This window comes from Pogona vitticeps, chromosome 6, assembly GCF_051106095.1.
Source record: "Pogona vitticeps strain Pit_001003342236 chromosome 6, PviZW2.1, whole genome shotgun sequence".
Classification (NCBI taxonomy): Eukaryota; Metazoa; Chordata; class Lepidosauria; order Squamata; family Agamidae; genus Pogona; species Pogona vitticeps.
The window spans coordinates 55,526,484-55,546,027 of NC_135788.1; the positions used below are offsets into that span (position 1 = coordinate 55,526,484).

Consider the following 19,544-nt stretch of genomic DNA (forward strand, 5'->3'; position numbering starts at 1 on the left):
CATCATCATCATCATCATCATAGGCACTCTTTTCACAGTGGAAAAGATGCCATTTGTGGAGGCCAAACAGTGATGAGGTTTCATGCAGTGTCCAGCATTGGTTTGGTTTGGACTGATGCCAACTTCACCTCTGAAGTCATAAAACTTGTCCAAAGAGCCTAACTTTTTTTTTCCAGTTTGGGGTTAAATCAAAATCATTGCATATCCCTTGTGATCTATTTATCACTTTCATATTTTAATAATAATAATTTATTGTCATTGTAAGTATATACACAGTATACCCATACAACGAAATTCACAAATTCACAAACGAAATTCATATTCATTCAAATAGCCCAAAAGGTAACATAAGAGAATAGAGGCAGACCTCAACTGTGATTTCAGCTGAAGATATTTCATTTTCTCTTTCAATTTGTGCAGTGTCCACTCAGCAGAAATATTTGACACTCACACTCACTCTTTTTTACAGCCTTCGTATGCAGAGTTTGACATTAGCGGCAATGTGCTGGGTTTGGTCTTCAACCAGGGAATGATCTGGTAAGATATTTTTGTCAATTGTTCTTAGAGAAATATGGATTCCCAGTGTGGTGTAGTGGATAGAGCAATGAACTAGGACTCTGGAGAACAGGGCTTGAATCCCCACTTGGCCATAGAAGTTCACTGGGAGAGTGGAACTGTTAAAGTACTCCTTAAATATATCACTTACCTTGAAAGCTCTATAAGGGTTGCTATAAACTGGTTCTGACTTGACAGCATACAACACACACAGAAATAATAAGATCTGCACTGAATTGAGGACCACTGTGTATTTTGCCATTGTGTATTCTCTAAATGTACATTATACCATAGAAGGTTTGACCAAATTTAGTTACAGCAGGAACCTGTTTCATACTAATTTTGCATGTCAGAAACCTTACTTTTTAAATGAAAAGTCTAGGTTTTTGAGAATGCTTACACTGATCTTGTGGATAGCGAATGGATCCATAGGGTTTGACTGCAACCCACACAAATTGAGAGTGCGCTGCTGAACACACTTCACAACTTTGTGATTCCACAAAGGGGAGGTTCAGTGATTATGGGGGAGTCTGTCACATAGCTACATCCCAGTCTAGCATTGTAGTTTTTTTCAGTGGGGATCCTGCAGAACATGGTGAAAACTACTGATTTAAAGAGATCAGTCACTGGACATGGATTGAATAACATTTCCAGTGCAAATTAATAATTTCCGCAATGTCCCTAGTTTTTTTTTAACTGAAGCTGCAGAATACCAAGCCTATACATGAGCCCAATCATATCTATTTGCCTAGGCATATACCTGTTGACATTTACATATGGATAAGCATAATTATTCTTTTTAAAAGAATTCATCTTTAATTTTGATTCCTGACAGTATGAAGGTCTGTCAGCATAAAAATTATCTGATAAAGCAGAAATTACCAGAGAGTTGTCCTTAATCACTGTCACGTTCCCACCTGTCCCTTGGTTGTTTCACCAATCCCGGGGGAAAAGGTACGTGTTGTGTTGCTGCCACCAGTTGATTATATCAACATTGTTTATTATTAATCACAGAGGTCCAGGCAATGTGTCATTTCAAAAACCAAATAGAAATTTGTTACCGCGAGAACCCGTGGAAATCCAGCAGAGTACAATTTCCGGTCCGATGGCAAAATAACTCACGCAGCTTCCTCCAGCATGACACGTGTATTTAGAGCATATACATATATACAAAGTGGCAGCACGACAGCATGGAATCATCAAAGTGAAGGGTGGTACATTTTCTCTGTACAGTTCATATATATATACACTTAAGCATCTGCCCTTGCCCAGTCAGAACAGGTGTTGCATCATCCAGGCACCACCTCTCCAGAGTCACTGTGACTCAGTATTTTACACACCTGGATATCATGGCAGCTCATTATTGCTTCTGTTTTGTTCTGTTCTGTTCAGGCCTGTAAATTTTTAATTCTGACACCCCTCCTAATTTACGCCTGAACAGAAATCATACCCAATTCCTTGGTTATTTCATCATATCTGTGAGCATTCAAAGGTTTTGTCATAGTGTCAGCAACATTATTCTCTGTCTTGCAGTAATGTAATTCTATTAGTTTTTCTTTTATGGCTTCTCTCACATTATGATACTTAATGTCTACATGTTTGCTCCTATTTCTCATTTTTTTCTGTTACAGCCATTTGTATGCAAGTTGTGTTGTCTTCTAATACCTTTATTGCATTATCTGTTTCAACCTTTCAATCTTTAATCATGTGCTTTTACCAGAACTACTACAGAACATAGCTCTGATAAAGCAGCAAATTCAGCTTCTGCTGTTGAAGTAGCAACTGAACTTTGTTTCCTAGATTTTCACCCTACTAGTGTATTTGCAAACATCACTACAAATCCAGACATTGACTTCCTGTCACTTTCATCATTTGCCCAATCACTATCAACATAGGCCATTAAATTCAATTCTTTTGAAGGCTTTATGAATAAACATTTGTCACTTGTTCCTTTTAAGTATCTAAATACACTTTTTACACCTTGCCAATGTTTCACAGTTGGCTTAGACACATGTCTACTTAGTATGTTCACTGCTGCAATGTCTGGCCTAGTCAAACTCACTAAGTACATTAAGCTGCCAATTGCAGATTGATACATGTCTTGATTTTCAAACTCTTTGCTAATTCCATCAGACTTTTGAAAATCTACAACCGTCGTCGTTGTCATTTAGTCATTTAGTCGTGTCCGACTTTTCGTGACCCCATGGACCAGAGCACGCCAGGCCTTCCTATCTTCCACTGCCTCTTGGAGTTGTGTCAAATTCATGTTGGGTGCTTTGCAGAAACTGTCCAGCCATCTCATCCTCTGTTGTCCCCTTCTCCTCTTGCCGTCACAATTTCTTAACATCAAGGTCTTTTCCAAAGAGTCTTCTCTTCTCATGAGATGGCCAAAGTACTGGAGCCTCAGCTTCAGGATCTGTCCTTCCAGTGAACACTCAGGGTTGATTTCCTTTAGAATTGATAGGTTTGTTCTCCTTGCAGTCCAGGGGACTCTCAAGAGCCTCCTCCAGCACCACAATTCAAAGGCATCAATTCTTCGGTGGTCTGCTTTGTTTATGGTCCAGCTCTCACTTCCATACATCACTACAGGAAAAACCATAGCTTTGACTATTCGGACTTTTGTTGGCAAGGTGATGTCTCTACTTTTTAAGATGCTGTGGAGGTTTGTCATCGCTTTCCCCCCTAAGAAGAAGGCGTCTTCTAATTTTGTGGCTGCTGTCACCATCAGTAGTGATCATGGAGGCCAAGAAAATAAAATCTGTCACTGCCTCCATATCTTCCCCTTCTATTTCCCAGGAGGTGATGGGACCAGTGGCCATGATCTTAGTTTTTTTTTTGATGTTGAGTTTCAGGCCGTTTTTTTGCACTCTCCTCTATTCACCCTCATTACAAGGTTCTTTAATTCCTCCTCACTTTCTGCCATCAGAGTGGTATCATCTGCATATCGGAGGTTGTTGATATTTCTCCCGGCAATCTTAATTCCGGTTTGGGGTTCCTCCAGTCCAGCCTTCCACATGATGTATTCTGCATATAAGTTAAATAAGCTGGGGAACAATACACAGCCTTGTCGTACTCCTTTCCCAATTTTGAACCAATCAGTTGTTCCATATCCAGTTATAACTGTTGCTTCCTGTCCCACATATAGGTTTCTCAGGAGATAGATAAGGCGATCAGGCATTCCCATTTCTTTAAGGACTTGCCACAGTTTGCTGTGGTCCACACAGTCAAAGGCTTTTGCATAGTCAATGAAGCACAAGTAGATATTTTTCTGGAACTCTCTGACTTTCTCCATAATCCAGCGCGTGTTAGCAATTTGGTCTCTAGTTCCTCTGCCTCTTCGGAATCCAGCTTGTACTTCTGGGAGTTCTCGGTCCACATACTGCTGAAGCCTACCTTGTAGGATTTTGAGCATAACCTTGCTAGTGTGTGAAATGAGTCTATAACCATAGGGGTTTGTAAACTTTTACAATCTTGCAAATTGTATCATTCCAACATCTGCTCAATTTTCATCTTTTCATCTTTTGTTATGTTTCTTTATTTGCACCCCTAAATAATTTTGTATTGGACCCAAATTTTTCAATTTAAATTCTTTTTTCAGCTGCTTTTCACAGTAGGCAATAACACCTCATCATAATGCAGATTTTTCTTTTGTGTAAAGCCCTGAGCCACCAACCTCGCTTTGTACCTAAAATCCTCATTGTTTGTAGTTTTCTTTTGAAAACCCACTTGCTGCCAATCACCTTATGTTCTGGTGGAAGCCTAGTCTCTGTGAAGACCTTGTGGTCATCCATTGATTTCATTTCCTCTTTCATGGCCTCCTGCCATTTCTTCTTCTCTACATCTGGAAGTGACATTACTTCCTCATAACCTTTGGGCTCCTGACACACATGCCATACCTTTATTTCCCCTACACTAAACCTTGTAGGTGGAATCCCTTTGTTAGCCCTCTCAGATCTCCTGGGGGTTTGTGGCTCTTCCTTGATTTGTGGCACCTTCTTAATTTCAATCTCACTTTCTGACTCACTACACTGCCCGTCGTCCTCTTCTTCTTCTTCTGTCATGGACCAGCTCGTGCTTTCTTCAGCCTCTTCTTCTTTTGGCTCTAACTGTCTATTCTCACTTCTTCTTGTATCTGTAATGGGTATGAAAACCTGAGAGTTACCATGAATCCTATCCCAATTTTCATGCTCACAGAAACTAGCTGACCTTGATATCACTACATTCCTGTTTCTGTCTTAAAAGCAGTATGCTTTTGAGCCTCTTTCATATCGTAGAAATTTCATTTTCTTTGCCTTTGGTTTTCCCTTCCTTCTGATCTATTTTGGGACTTGCACCCATGCACTGCACCCAAACACCCTCATGATGGCTCTTTCCCATACAACATGAAATAAGGGGTCTGCCCTATCGTGGATGACATCAATCTGTTCAAAATATAATTCGCTGTAAGCAGGGCTACTCCCCACAGACCATGACTCATGTTAGCGTCAGCTAACAAAGCATCTTTCGTAGTTTGCAGAACGCAATTTCTTCGTTCTGCCACTCCATTTTGGAAGGGTGAGTAAGTTCTAGTTTTCCTGTGATATATCCCATTTTGTTGCAGCCAACCTTGAAATTTGCTTGACATGAATTCAGAGCCTCTATCTGTTTCAATTTCCACCACCTTGTGGCCATAACGCCTCTCAACAAAGTTCAGCCAATTTCTAAAGTTATTAAACATTTCTGCTTTTGTCTTTAAAGGGAAACAAAATGAGTACCTTAAATAATCATCAACTATTACCAACACATATTTTGCTCCACCCAAGGATGGGGCGAAAGTTCCAATCAAGTCAGCACACACTAGTTGAAAAGGCTGACTAGTGCATTCTTTACTCTTAGGGGACACTTTAGATTTCGCCTGTTCACAAATGTTACAGTCTAAATAGTTTCTACACTCTTTTAATTTAACACCTTTTGCCATTGTTTGCATTTTTGAAATGTTCTAAAATTCACATGACCTAATCTTCTGTGCAATAAATGTGCACACTGGTCATGCTGTGTATGTGTGTCACTTTGCCTTTTACATTTCAGTACATAAAAATTATTCTCTTGTTTTGCTCTTGCACAAACATAGTTTCCTTTCTTAATCTTACATTCACAATTTTCAAATATAACTATATAGCCTTGTTTATCTAATGCAGACACACTTAGTATATTACAGTCCAGCTGTGGAACAAAAAGCACACTTTCAAGTTTCTGTCCCAGAGCTGATATAAACACTGGCCCTTCTTCAGCAACTTGTAATTTTTGTTCGTTGGCCAGGCTCACACTGCATTGCTCCAACGCACCTAAAGAAGAGAATAAACATTTCTCATTAGTTAAATGTGCTACAGCACCACTATCAATTATCCAGCAAGCTTGCTGACAAGCCTGCTGAATGACCTTGGATTTATCTCTTGTTGATTGAACAAAAGAAATCCTCCCCTTTCGCTTTTCGCTTCTGCAGCTAGCTTTTTGGCCATCTCTGTTGCTGGCTTGTCCACAGTCTCTCAGAAGATGTTGCACAGATCCGCAGCCGAAACAGCGTCTCACGGTCATAGCGCGGCTGTAAGCAGCCCCTTATCTCCAAAGAGATTTACGGGGGTGCCGGAGACTGGGATGAGTCCGAAGTCCAGACAAACCTCTGACTGCTGAGCAGAGCCCTTAGGTCTCAGCAAGATCTTGTCTAACACTTCTTCCTCAAAAGCCAATCTCCTTTATTAAGAAAGCAACACACACAGACAAATCCATGAGTTATACTCAGAATAATCTGGCTCTAAATCTTTGGTAGCAAACACACATGGCCAATTAGACATTCAGCTAGTCTGTACAAGAACCAATGCATGCAGATTAAATCATTACTGCTTTATTGAAAAGAATTGCTTTAGAAAAGGTTTCAGTTGATGGTAAAATAGTTCAGTAGGTACATTTTCATATCAAGACAAACGGAATACTCCCCTCCCCACTCCAGCTATAAAAATAAAGAAATGGAATTATGCTAACTAATAAAAAGCATAACACAGTCCATCTCACGTGTCTTGGGTCTTCACAGGCTGGCGCTAGATAAAATCCAGTTGACTTCCATCAGTCCATGGTAGGAAAAATAGTCCCTAGCAAAGTTATAATCCATTATGGGAAAAAGCACGTGTCTGACCTTTCTCAGTCCAACTCCATCTTTTTTCAACTCCTTACCAACTTCCTTCTTCTTCCCAGAATTCTTCATAAGGAACACCCCCTCCTGGGTCTTGTTGTCCCGCCTAACTTTCTCATGAGAGCTTGAGAGTTGTTATCAAGTTTTGTGGCAGAATTATTTTGACTACGAAAGTCTCTGCTCTCTACTCATCTTAGCAACGAGATAATCAGAGAGCGAAGCTTCTCTGAAACAGCATGAAAAACTTTCCTACTACAGAACAGACTTTAAATCAAGATGGATGCTATTGGGACAATCTTAGGACTACATATCCCATTCTAATACACATAAAAACACAAATCATCACAGCGGCCACTCTGATCTCCCCTCCTAGGAGTTGTCTCTTTATGCTGTGAGCTGTAATCTGTCTTCTGCCTCAAGTTGTCCCGGTTCCTTCGATCCAGGCTGTATTTTCTCTGCTGTCAAATCTCTCATTCCAACGCTATTCCTCCTCCAGCAATTGGCCCGTCAGGTATTCCAAAGTCAAATCTGCATCAGCCATTGACTCTAAACTTGTAACTAGACTATCGTATTCATCAGATAAGCTACTAAGAATCACATACACTTTGTGGTTTTCCGGGAACTGGACTCCCCTTTGCTCTAGTTCATTAAAGAGACTTTTCATTTTTTGTAAATGTCCAGACATGCTCTCCCCAGGCTATAAGCTACATCTGTAGAACTTCCTAGTTAAAGACACTTTGGATCCTGGCGTGTCTCTCACATAAATCCTTTTAAGACAGTCCCAAACTGTTTTTGCTGTAGCCAAGCCATGGACATGATTAACTGGCTGTCTTCCAAACAAAGTATTAACGTACTCAGAGCTTTCTCATTAAGGCGCTCCTCATGTTCATCAAATCTTGCCAGGGGGTTGGCAACAATTTGCCATAATTCTTCCCTCCTTTAACAGCATCTCTGCTTTCACGGACCAGGTCTGGTAATTACAGTCATGAATTCTTATTAAGGGAAAATTTCCCCCAAACGCCTGCCTGCTGCCTGCTGCCTGCTCTGCTATCAGTCCTCCGTTTTCTTTCCCCTCCTGGGCTCCCAATGGCAGAACTGCTCTCCTCCATGACCTCTATCTCTTCCTCCACCCACTGGTACTCACCAAGGTTCTTCACACTAGGCAGTCTGAGCAGAGCGTGTCGCTGGGCCCATAACATTTGTTACCGCAAGAACCCACAGAAATCCAGCAGAGTACAATTTCAGGTCCTGATGGCAAAATAACTCATGCAGACATGTTCAGCTTCCTCCAGCACGACACATGTATTTACAGCATATATATAAAGCGGCAGCATGACAGCATGGAATCATCAAAGTGAAGGGTGGTACATTCTCTCTGTACAGTTCATATGTATATACACTTACGCATCTGCCCTTGCCCAATCAGAGCAGGTGTAGCATCATCCAGGCACCACCTCTCCAGAGTCACTGATTTTACACACCTGGATATCATGGCAGCTTATTATTGCTTCTGTTCTGTTCAGGCCTGTAAATTTTTAATATTCCGACAAAATTGTTTATTGTTACAAGAAATTAAATATCAGTCAGTGTTGTTAACTCTCAACTAAAACAACCTTCCTTTCTATTCTCTACTGCCTTCCCAAACTCTCTCTCAAATCCAAACTCCTAAACTCAAACTCTCTGATCTCCAATCTCTAAGCTCCAATCTAAAACTCTCAGTCTCCTCCTGCAGAGACCCTTATATCTCATGACTCTGCCTCTCTAGCACTGTCATTGGTCCATATGCAGATAGCATATGAATATTCATGACCTGGGCAGATGCCACACTCCCCCCCTTAATACGTTTGTGACAGGAGGGGAAACGTAATGGTTTGCCCTCATAAACAAATGAAAATGTATGGAATAATGCAAATTTTACTTTTACTTAGGCATCCTTCAGTCTCAAGAGATTATGGTAACATGTTCTGAACAGAGGACTTGGAACAGCATCTAGTGTTGCTGAGAAAGCCAATGCTAGAGTGACAATCCCTTCCACACTCAAGACAAATACAATCTGTCCCCTGTCCAGCTCCCTGATTTGCTGGTTTCAGGACTGCCTCTTTGCCTCAGCCTGCTAAACAAGTGTCTCTTCAAATTGGGAGAGGCCGTGATGCACCGCCTGCCTCCAGGCTGAACGGTCACATGTCAAGGTTTTCCTGTTGAGGTCCATTCCTATGGCCTTCAGATCCCGCTTGCAGATATCCTTGTATCACAGCTGTGGTCTCCCTCTGGGGCGATTTCCCTGCACTAATTCTCCATATAGGAGATCCTTTGGAATCTGACTGCCAGCCATTCTCACAACATGCCTGATCCAACATAGACGTCGCTCTTTCAGTAATATACACATGCTAAAAATTCCAGCTCATTCTAGGACTACTCTATTTGGAACTTTGTCCTGCCAGATGATACCAAAAATGTGTCAGAAACAATGCATATGGAACATGTTCATCTTCCTCTCCTGCCATGCATAAGGGTCCAGGATTCACTGCAGTGCAGGAGTGTACTCTGGATACAGGCTCTATAGACCTGGATCTTGGTATATGCCGTCAGCTTCTTATTAAGCCCTACTCTCTTTGTGAGTCTAGAGAACATGAAAGCCACTTTGCCAATGTGTTTATCCAGCTCGACATATAGGGAGAGTGTGTCAGAGATCATTGAGCCAAGGTACACAAAGTCATGAACAATCTCCAATTCTTGTGTGGAGATGGTAATAGAGGGAGGTGAGTCCACGCCCTGGCCCATGTGTTTTCTTTAGGCTGATTGTTAATCCAAAGTCTTGGCAGGGCTTGCTAAAATGATTCATGAGTTGTTGGAGGTCTTCAGCAGAATGGGTGACAACAGCTACATCATCGGCGAAGAGGAAGTCCTGCATGCATTTCACTTTGGTCTTCGCTCTCAATCTAGATAAATTAAAGAGTTTATGAATGCAAATATTAACTTAAATGCAAATATTAACCTCTTACATTACTTACATTACTAACAGTACATTACTTACATTAATAAGGATTACATTACATTACTCTTACATTACATTACTCTTACATTACTAAGGATACTTACTGTTATTTTTACCATCACTATACATACCTCTTAGTCTATTAACATCCAAGCAAACCTTGCACTTCAAGCTTATCACATAATTAACACAAAAAGATCAGTTAATATTGAACTGATATAAAACAAAGAATTTTCTCTAGTCATTTGGCCTTCGAGACAAGGCGTCAGCAACCACATTCTGGGTCCCTTTTATGCTGTGGATTTCAAAGTCAAAGTCTTGTAGAATCAGTGCCCATTTCATCAATTTGCTGCTGTTGGCTCAAATAGTTCTTAGCCATAAAAATGAAGAGTGGTTGGTGCACAGGACAAACCTTCTCCCCAATTGTATGACTTCAGCTTTTGCAGTGTCCATATGATAGCTAGGCACTCTTTTTCTATTGTGGACAAGTGTTTCTCACCCGACCGAAGTTTCTTGCTGGTGTACATCACTGGGTGCAGATTTCCACTGTCGTCGGCTTGGCTCAACACGGCTCCCAGTCCCACGTTTCACACATCCATGTAGATGAGGAATTCACAGTCGAAGTCCAGTGCAACAAGGAAAGGTTCTGAAGTCAGTGCTCTCTTCAGACAATCGAAGGCTACCTAGCATGTCCACTTGGATGTTTTCAGCTTGCTTCTTTCAGGTTAAGTTCATTTTCTTTTGTATTAGTGGCTTCATTTTCTCAACTGTGGGAAGGGTAGGCAGTTTCTTCAACTCCTCCAGAACAACTATGACTGTGTTCTTCTTTGAAATCTTCTTGCCCTTGCCTTCAACCTCTCCCATAAACTCTACCACAGGTACTTTTGTCACAAAGCTCTTCATCTGAGAGGCCCACTTTCCCGGGTCAACTCAAAATTCACAGATAGTTTTAAGTGCAATCTCAAACACTTGGCTTATTTCAGATTTATTGAGATTTTCATCATCTAGTTTTCTCCCATTAATCTCTGGTTTCTCAGGTAGGGGCTTGTTTTGCAGGATTCTCAGTGCTTTTGCAGCTATATGGGGCGCCTTCTTACTAGTCCCTTCAGGTTTCCAGTGCTGTCGTAACAAATCTACAGGTCCTGACCATGTTAACTGCAATTCATTTCCCTTTATGGGCCTCAGCGTCAGTACCTCATCCTCGGGACAGAAAGTTCTTTCCTAGACCTTTTTATTATGCCAGCTTTTCTTCTTTTCTTGAGCACCCTTTAAGTTTTGCTCTGCTCTTTCTAAGGACTTTTGCAGACCCACACATTGGAAAGGGGTCGAGATCACTGGCAATGGGCATAGCTTAGCCCTCATCTTGTCATTTCCAGTACCTCATTTTTGGTAAGCATCACAGCTTTGACAATATTGTTTAACTTGGTTCCTCATCCCTGGCCAATAAAAGTTCTGTGCCACTCCTTGCTTAGTGTGAGAGATGCCCATGTGTGCTCCAAATACATCTTTGTGTGCTTTTTCCAAAATCTTTTCATGCTATTTAACTGGTACAATTAACTGTTTGTGGGGTCCCCCCATGAAGAATCATTGAAACCTCTCTGTATAATAAATCTTTGTCCACACAATATCTCTCTGGATATTCAGGGGTCAGTGGAATAGGATTCTTCTTAACTTTTTTGAAGCAATCGGTTAAGGAGTTATCTTCTTTCTGTTCCTTAATAAAGAAGGAACTTTTAGGGTTTCTCAACAGCACTAAATTAGCTGTCTCCCTCATTTCAGGCTGCTCCCCTAAAATGGGTCTTTGAATGATGGTTTCATTGCTTCCCTCAGTGGCTTCAATCTGCCTCCCCTGAGAGCAGGTTACCATTAAAACACTCTGCAAATGCTTAGATAGAGCTAAACCAATCAGACAAGGAGTTGGGATCTGATCTGACACTGCTGCTTTCCACATACCAGACCACCCATGGTACTTCAATGCCACTCTAGCTGTTGGCAAAACTACAGAGTCCAAACGGATGCCTTTGAGGGTGATGACCTCATGTTCTAACATTTTTTCTTTAGGAATGATGTCTGAGTGACAAATAGTAATCTGGGAATATATCTCTCTTAAACCCAAATACTTTATGTCATCAATAAAAATAGTCTCCCCAGAGCTTTCCAGCAAATCTTGGTCGCATTTGATAAAAAAACACTGTAACACTTAAGCCTCAGGATGTTCTGGGCTCTCTGCCAAGTCCGTTCCCTCAGCAATGGGTCAGTGCTTCAGCTGCAAAAGGCTGAAGGAGATTTTTTTTAGGCTTATTATAATTTCCATTTTTAGGCTTTTCACATTGAGCCAAAAATATCATTCTTCCCCATTTCATTAGGGTTTCATTAGTTTTCCCTTCCAGATTATTCAGTCTCAGCAGATTTGACTCTGAGACTGAAGCTTTGGCTTTAAAATGGCTTTCTTTAGCTTGCGTATTATTGAGACAATTTTTATTAAATTGGGATCTCTTACTGTCGTCCCACACTTTTCTACTAATTTTTACCTCAGAAAATCAAGGATCTCTGATCCCACTAATAGAATCAACATATTCAGGTGCCTGTAGCACATTTTTAGGATCCTTATCCTTAACCAGATAATGCAACTCCCCTGGTAAAATTGAATTAAATTGCTCTAGTTCAAACACATTTTTCATTTGGTCTAAGGAGGTGACATGTTCCTGTTCCAACCATTTATTAAGATACAGAGTCAACCTTGCCCCAAGTTGAGCAAAATACTCCTCGGATTTTTTTTAAATAGCACAAAATTTTCTTCTGAGGTGCTCTGAATTAATCCCATACCTGGAATACACCATCTTTCAATAAGCTTCAAAATCTCTAGCTTATATCAGAGGCATCTGTGAATACATCTCAGATAAAACTCCCCCTATCTGTGACCTTAAAATTATCATCCTCTCATCACCTTTAACCCCAAAGTCCCAGCACACACTCTCAAAAGAAATCAGAAAAGATTCAGGACAATCTCCATTTCGATATTGGAGAAATTTATTTAGGTCGATTTTTGAGGGATTTACCACACTGGAATAATAATAATAATAATAATAATAATAATAATAATAATAATAATAATAATAATAATAATAATAATAATAATAATAATAATAATAATAATAATAATAATAATAATAATAATAATAATAATAATAATAATAATAATAATAATAATAATAATAATAGTTGTTGTTGTTGTTGTTGCTGTTGTTGTTGTTGTTCTTGTTGTTGTTATTATAAGCAGCTAATTCCAATGTTTTCATCTCTATTTTGAATTGCATTTCTCTCTTCCTTTGTTTGTTTTCTTGCTCAAATTCCCTTTGCCTGTTTTCTACCTCAAATTCCCCTTTCCTTTCCTTTCAAGTTCTCTGTTTTTTTCCAATTCTAATTGGTTTTTTCTTTTTCCAATTTTAATTGGTTTTTCAGAGCTTGCTCCTCTAATTGGATTTTCAAAGCTAGCTCCTTCAGTTTAAATTCTTGTTCTGGCTACCTTTTTTCAACATCTTGGGAGCTTTGGGTATTTTCTCCTACTGAGCCAATTATTAGTGAGCCCTCCGTTTCTTCATCACTTTGAATTTGAGCGTTCCCATTTCCCACAGCACCCTGGAGTTCAGCCTGTGCCTCCATAACCAACTTCTTACTTCGTTTGGGGGCGCATACATAATACAATTTCTTATTAAACTGTACTGGTTCTTTTCCCTCACCAGAGCCAGTGGCTTTTTTTCCCAGTGGCTTTCCTTCTAACTAGGTTGCACTTTTCCAAGCAGCTCACCTCGGCTACTCCGAAGCTCGCAACCCTTGCCACAATATTTTCCTGTCTTGGTGATTCTTGTCTCCAGACGCAAGAACAACTTCCTGCTTAGCTTTTCTTTACTTTTACTTTTAGTTTTTATTATCATCTCAAATCTATCCTGACTTAGGCTTCTACTCCATCTGCTATTGCTCCTTTCCTTCAGAGCTCTGGATTTTGAGCTAGCCACTTAGTCTTGTAAATCCTGAGATAAATGGTTTCTCTTGAGTAAGTATTTTCCCTGTCTTAGGATTCTCCAGATCTGGGTTCAGAATCCCCAAAACTAGGTCTCCCACAAGACTCTAATGGGTAACCACTTCTTACCACAGATCCTAACCCCTCCTAGCTAGGAATGACTTCAAACTCAAGCCCATTCATTTTTTTTCCACTGGATTGTTTCATATTCCACTGCTGCCACCAATTTGTCATGTTCCCACCTATCCCTTGGTTGTTTCATCAGTCCCAGGGCACAAGCTACGTGTTTTGTTGCTGCCACCAGTTGATTACATCAACATTGTTTATTATTAATCACAGAAGTCCAGGCAATGTGTCATTTTAAAAACCAAATAGGAATTGTTTATTGTTACAAGAAATTAAAGTTCAGTCAGTGTTGTTAACTGTCAACTAAAACAACCTTCCTTTCTATTCTCTACCACCTTCCCAAACTCTCTCTCAGCTCCAAACTCCCAAACTCAAACTCTAATCTCCAGTCTCTAAACTCCAATCTAAAACTCTCAATCGCCTCCTGCAGAGACTGTTATGACTCTGCCTCTCCAGCACTCTCATTGGTCCATGCAGATAGCATATGAATATTCATGACCTGGGTGGACACCACAATCACATACATGTCTGCAAGTGGACTTGGTGTGAGAAATCCATTTGTAGCACAACAAAAACATGGGGCTGACTATAGAGGTCATTACTAAAAGAGGAATTACTAAGTGCTGGTTGTTTATAATTGTCAAATTAAAGTTTTTCTCACTTCTAGGAACCTGCAAATTAGTGTGTTTTGTTCTGTGATTTCTCATCAGAACTAAGCACGGGCAAGTATGGTTTTCAGACCAGAAAATGCCTCTGTCATATCTCTTAAACACTACTGTGATTTATAACATGTTATCTGTATTGCATAGTTTGGCCCTCAAGAGAGGAAGCTAAGTTGCCACAATTTATTTCATTTCCTTGATTCAAGAAAGCAAATAACGCATTATTGTACAAATAGGGCATGAAGTAAATGGGATGTGCAGAGAGACACAGAAAAACATTGTGGGGCATGGGGGGGAAGCATTTTTCTCAAGGCACTCCCTTCCTTCTCTAATCATTTATTTCCAGAAAATATAGCCAGGGGCAGAAAAGCATGCTTGTCAAAGCCAAAGGCATGAGGGTGCCTGTTAGGAGGAAGTGAATGGGCCAAGGGAAAGGCTACTGATTTCTCTCCTTTCAAGTGGTTCAGCAACAGTTGAAAATTAAGGTCTTTCAAGTAGGAAGAGGCTAAAACTGTCTTGCAATCTACACAAGACACAGTGCACTACTTCAGACATCCAAGTAGATCTTCCTGTTATAACCATGCTCTCATGTGGATTGTTTACTTTAATGAAAGGGAACCTTTCACTGATTCTGCCACAGCTTGTGCGTCCTCCTGGATAGTTAATGGCGCAAGGTCACAAAGGAGGGAAAGAGTGGGCAGGAAAATGAAAACAATATAGCTGGAGAGTTCTTGCAAATGACCAGATGTAATGGAGTGGCCCTGCTTCCATCTCTCCCTCCAGTACAGCCTGGTAGAAAAAGGTGGTGGATGATGGCTTTGAAAATGGAACTAACAGCTCAGTAGAACTGATGGTAACCCCAGCTTTCTTTGCTCATGCTAAAGTGAAATAGAACAGCTAGAGGTTATAGACTGCTTCCTTTTGTGCCCCTTGTTGAAAATGCTTTATTTTGATGACCATTCCTATTATGAGTACTGTACATCACATTTCAGTGCAGACACTACATCCAGGTAAAAGACCTTCATTGAATAAATCTAATAGTTAGTGCTCCTCTGTGGTATTCATTCCAGAAGCAGACTGATTTCTCTCCTTTCAAGTGGTTTAGCAACAGTTGAAAATTAGGGTCTTCTAAGTAGGAAGAGGGTAAAACTGTCTTACAATGTCATTGTTAAAAGCAACTTCTGAGCTTCCCTGTATTATTACGATTGTTTCCATTTTGTCCCCTTACAGGATGGGATCCTTTTATGCACCAGGACTAGTGGGCATAAATGTGCTACGTTTATTAACCTCCATGTATTTCCAGAGTTGGGCTGTTATGAGCAGTAACGTTCCCCATGAGCGCGTCTTCAAGGCATCCAAATCCAACAATTTCTATATGGGACTCTTGCTGTTGATCCTGTTCTTAAGTGTGTTGCCAGTTGCCTACACCATCATGTCCCTGCCTCCCTCCTTTGACTGTGGACCATTCAGGTAATGAGAGATCCCAATCCTCAATGCACACCTAACTTGTGGTGACCAGATTACCTTTGTATTGTTAGGCACACTGTGAGAAGCCTTGTGAAAAGTTACTCCCAGGCATGGTTGACTCAAAAGTAACCTGTCCCAAATTCAGGGGCCCTTATACACAGGCATATTCTTGTGTAATGCCAGTTCCTCCTCATTCTCAAAGGTGTCGCTCTTGACCTAAATAAAAGCAGGGATAGCTGTTTTGTTCAAACATTTAATCAATTTAGCCCCCAATTGGGCATAAGATTCTTCAGGCTTTTTGGTAAGGGAATGAAATTTTCATCTAAGGTGTTCTGCATTTATGCCAAATCTAGAATATACCATTTTTGTATATGCCTCAAAATCTCTAGCTTGCTCCAGAGGCATCTGAGAATTAAGCTCAGCTAAATCTCCACTTATTTGTGATCTCAAAATTATCATCCTTTCATCATCCTTAATCTCAAAGTGCCAGCACGCTCTCTCAAATGAAATGATGAAAGATACAGGGCAATCTCTTTTCCTATATTGGGGAAATACTTTTAAATCGATCTTTGAGAGATCTCCCTCACTAGCGCTGTTATTTTTGTTGTTATTTTGAGAAGCTAATCCTAATTTTTCCATTTGTATTTGAAATTCCATTTCCCTTTGCCTGTTTTCTTGCTCCAATTCTCTTTGTCTTAATTCCATTTGCTTTTTTTTCTTGCTCAAATGCCATTTGTCTGGCCTCTTGCTCAGCTTTAAGCTGTAGTTCCTGAGCTTTCTCTTCAGCCCTGGCTTTTTCCATTTCTAATTGGTTGTTCATAGCTAGCTCCTCTAATTGGGTTTTCATAGCTAGCTCCTTCAATTTAAATTCTCATTCCTGTTTCCATTTTTCAAAATCTGAGGAGCTTAGAACACACTCTCTCTGAGGCACCCTCATCAGTCTCTTCCCATTCCACTGAAGCCATTTCCCTCCACTTCCTGAGGTAAACTTTGTGCCTCTTGAGGATCAATTTCCTCCATTACTGGCTTTTTAGTTCTTTTGGGTGGCATAAGTATGTACTTTCTTAATAAAGGGACTGATTTCTATCGCTGAGTTAGTCAGGCCTCTTTTTAAAACACTTTTATTGCTGTTTTCTCTTCCCAATATTTTCCTGGGGTACTATGTAGCTCTCACTCGGCAGCTAAAGATGGCTACACTGGCCTCACACACAAGCTACGATGTTTCTCGGTCTGAAACAACCTTCTTCCTCCAGACACAAAACAAAGTCTATTTTCAAGCCTCTGCTTTTTATTTTCCTATCACCTCAGATCTGCTCTGACCCTGGCTTTCACCTATTATCCACCAGTGCTCCCTTATCTCTCAGAGCCTTGGATTTCAAGCTAGCCACTGGGTTTCTCAAATCCTGAGGTAAACAAAAAAAGATTTTTTCCTTTAGAGTCGGTTCCCTATTTTTAGTTCCCCCACATCTGTGTTCAGAAACCCTGCCACTAAGCTTTTCCACAAAAGCTCTAGGAGGTTCCCCACTTCTTCACCACAGAACTCTGACTAAAAGGTACCCATGGCTCCAGAAAATTAACTTTTAAACTTTGGCTTTACTGGATTACTTCGTATCCCGCTTCTGGACACCAATTGTGATGTTTGCCCTTGTGGCCCCTGTGTATCTTTCCCTCACAAAGGCTCACGTCATGTTTTCCTCTCGCTGCCACCAGTGGATTACCTCAATCCACAATATAAATGACATTTGTCTGAACACTTGACTTGTGAACAGAAACAGAACTTATTTATTGAAGTGAAGCAGACTGAATAATAACAGAGGTTTCTCAGATAAGCATTATACATAAGTAAATCATCAACAGTTCTCTCAGTACATACTTTTTTCTCTTGCTATATCATTACCACCTGCTCTACCTATTTTCTTAACCACCTTTATCTTTCTCAATATCTGTTCCCTCTCTCTCTGACTAACCAGCCTTATCTGACTCCTCTTTCTCCTGCCAAAACTCATGTAGCTGCTGACTCCGCCTCTCCAGTCCTCTCATAGGTTCATGCAAATCAGCTTATGAATATGAATGCCATGAGTGATGTGGGTGATCGTCACAGCCACATTTCACACAAAATGAATTCCAGGCCCACTCAACTGTACAGAGGCACACTGAAATGCACACCTTTCTGGGCACATTTCCCTTTTGTCAGGTGAAGTATTAAAAGCAAGCACCATGAAAGAGGAGGAAGAATGGAAGTGGTGGGGAACACTGATTTTAAGTCCTTTTCATCTGCACTTTAATGCAGGATCTAATTGAGGAGTAATGTAGCAGACGAAGGAATGTGTCTCAATGCAGGTGACACAGCATTGTTAGGTTTCACCCAGAGTGGCCAACAATTCCTCGCTGAGGACGAGAAAGTTAGAAACTTAAAGTCCTCCATCTTAGACAACACAAGTCTTCCACAACTCATAGCTGCATAAATTATGCAGATAGATACAAGAAACAGAACTGTTAGTATTACTGTAGGAATATACTTCAGAGTTTATATAGTAACAGCAAAAAAACCTGAAGACACCTGTTTGGCTGGCGCCCATATGACACCACAACTCAGCTCCTCTAACCACAACACCTCATTCTGCAGTAGCCTTCTCCAAACTGAGTTAATGATGGACAACTCCCTGAATTCTGAAATTTAGAAGAAATCTCCAGTATGGTCACATTCTTTCCCTTCCATCTGGCCAACCCAGATGAGAAGAGGAGAGAATAAACCAGTAAGCAACTAAAGAATAGAATAGTGCAGAACTCTGTGCTCCACGTTTGGTAGGGCAGAATGGCAGGGGAAACCCAGAAGGACTACATGGGACACCATCTTTGCACAGTCAAGAGCGATGAATATTTTACAGAAAGGGTTAAAATAACACTCAACAAGGAACCAGTGTTCGGAGGTGGGGGGAGAGAATCAAATTGCACAATGCTTTTTCTTTACCAATATCTAGTAGCTAGGCATCTGGTCTAAAAATTTAAGAGATTCATTCATTTCATTCAAACAAGATTTAATTGTGATATTTCATGTTTTGAGTTGCTCACTGTTGCCCTTTGGAAAATATCTTGCCTATTTTATAAATGGTTAGAATCACCAAATAGTGATTGAATAACATAGATCAAAACTAGGATGTAAACGTGAATTTAAATCTGGAGGGCAGCGAATAGTAGAAAAGCAGAAAGTTTGAATTTTGATATTGCAATATGAATAGATTGGATATCAGTATATTTTGTGTTTCTCCCCCCCATCCCCCCTTACATTTTCCATTACCTTCTGTATCCCATACCCTATCCCAAGTCATTAAATTTTAAAAAAAGGAAAACATCTTGCCTGAAAAAGATTTAGCTACATGGCAAAACAAGTTCAGGATGGGGGCTTTTTTTAAATGAAAAACTTGAACTTCAAAAGTACTAGTCCAAATTTCTCCAAATTTGGCACAGACTAAGCCCATACTGCTATTAGTCTGCCAGATACGGTCTCAATGCAAGAAATGGTTCAAAAGAGAAGACTTTCAGTGTTGCGAG

The 19,544-nt window shown here is 40.4% G+C and overlaps 2 protein-coding genes across 7 annotated transcripts in view; one reads left to right on the top strand and one right to left on the bottom strand.

Moving 5' to 3' along the window:
- Positions 1-19,544, bottom strand: part of SLC25A38 (solute carrier family 25 member 38) — a 213,851-nt gene that overhangs the window by 141,791 nt on the left and 52,516 nt on the right. The gene's annotated exons all lie outside the window — the stretch shown is intronic.
- The window catches only part of LOC110090770 (transmembrane channel-like protein 2), a 164,207-nt gene that overhangs the window by 137,782 nt on the left and 6,881 nt on the right, over positions 1-19,544 (top strand). Inside the window, exons 15-16 of the mRNA XM_078377403.1 lie at positions 470-537; positions 15,756-15,995. Coding sequence (XP_078233529.1) covers positions 470-537; positions 15,756-15,995 — 308 coding nt within the window. The remainder of the gene's footprint in view (positions 1-469; positions 538-15,755; positions 15,996-19,544) is intronic.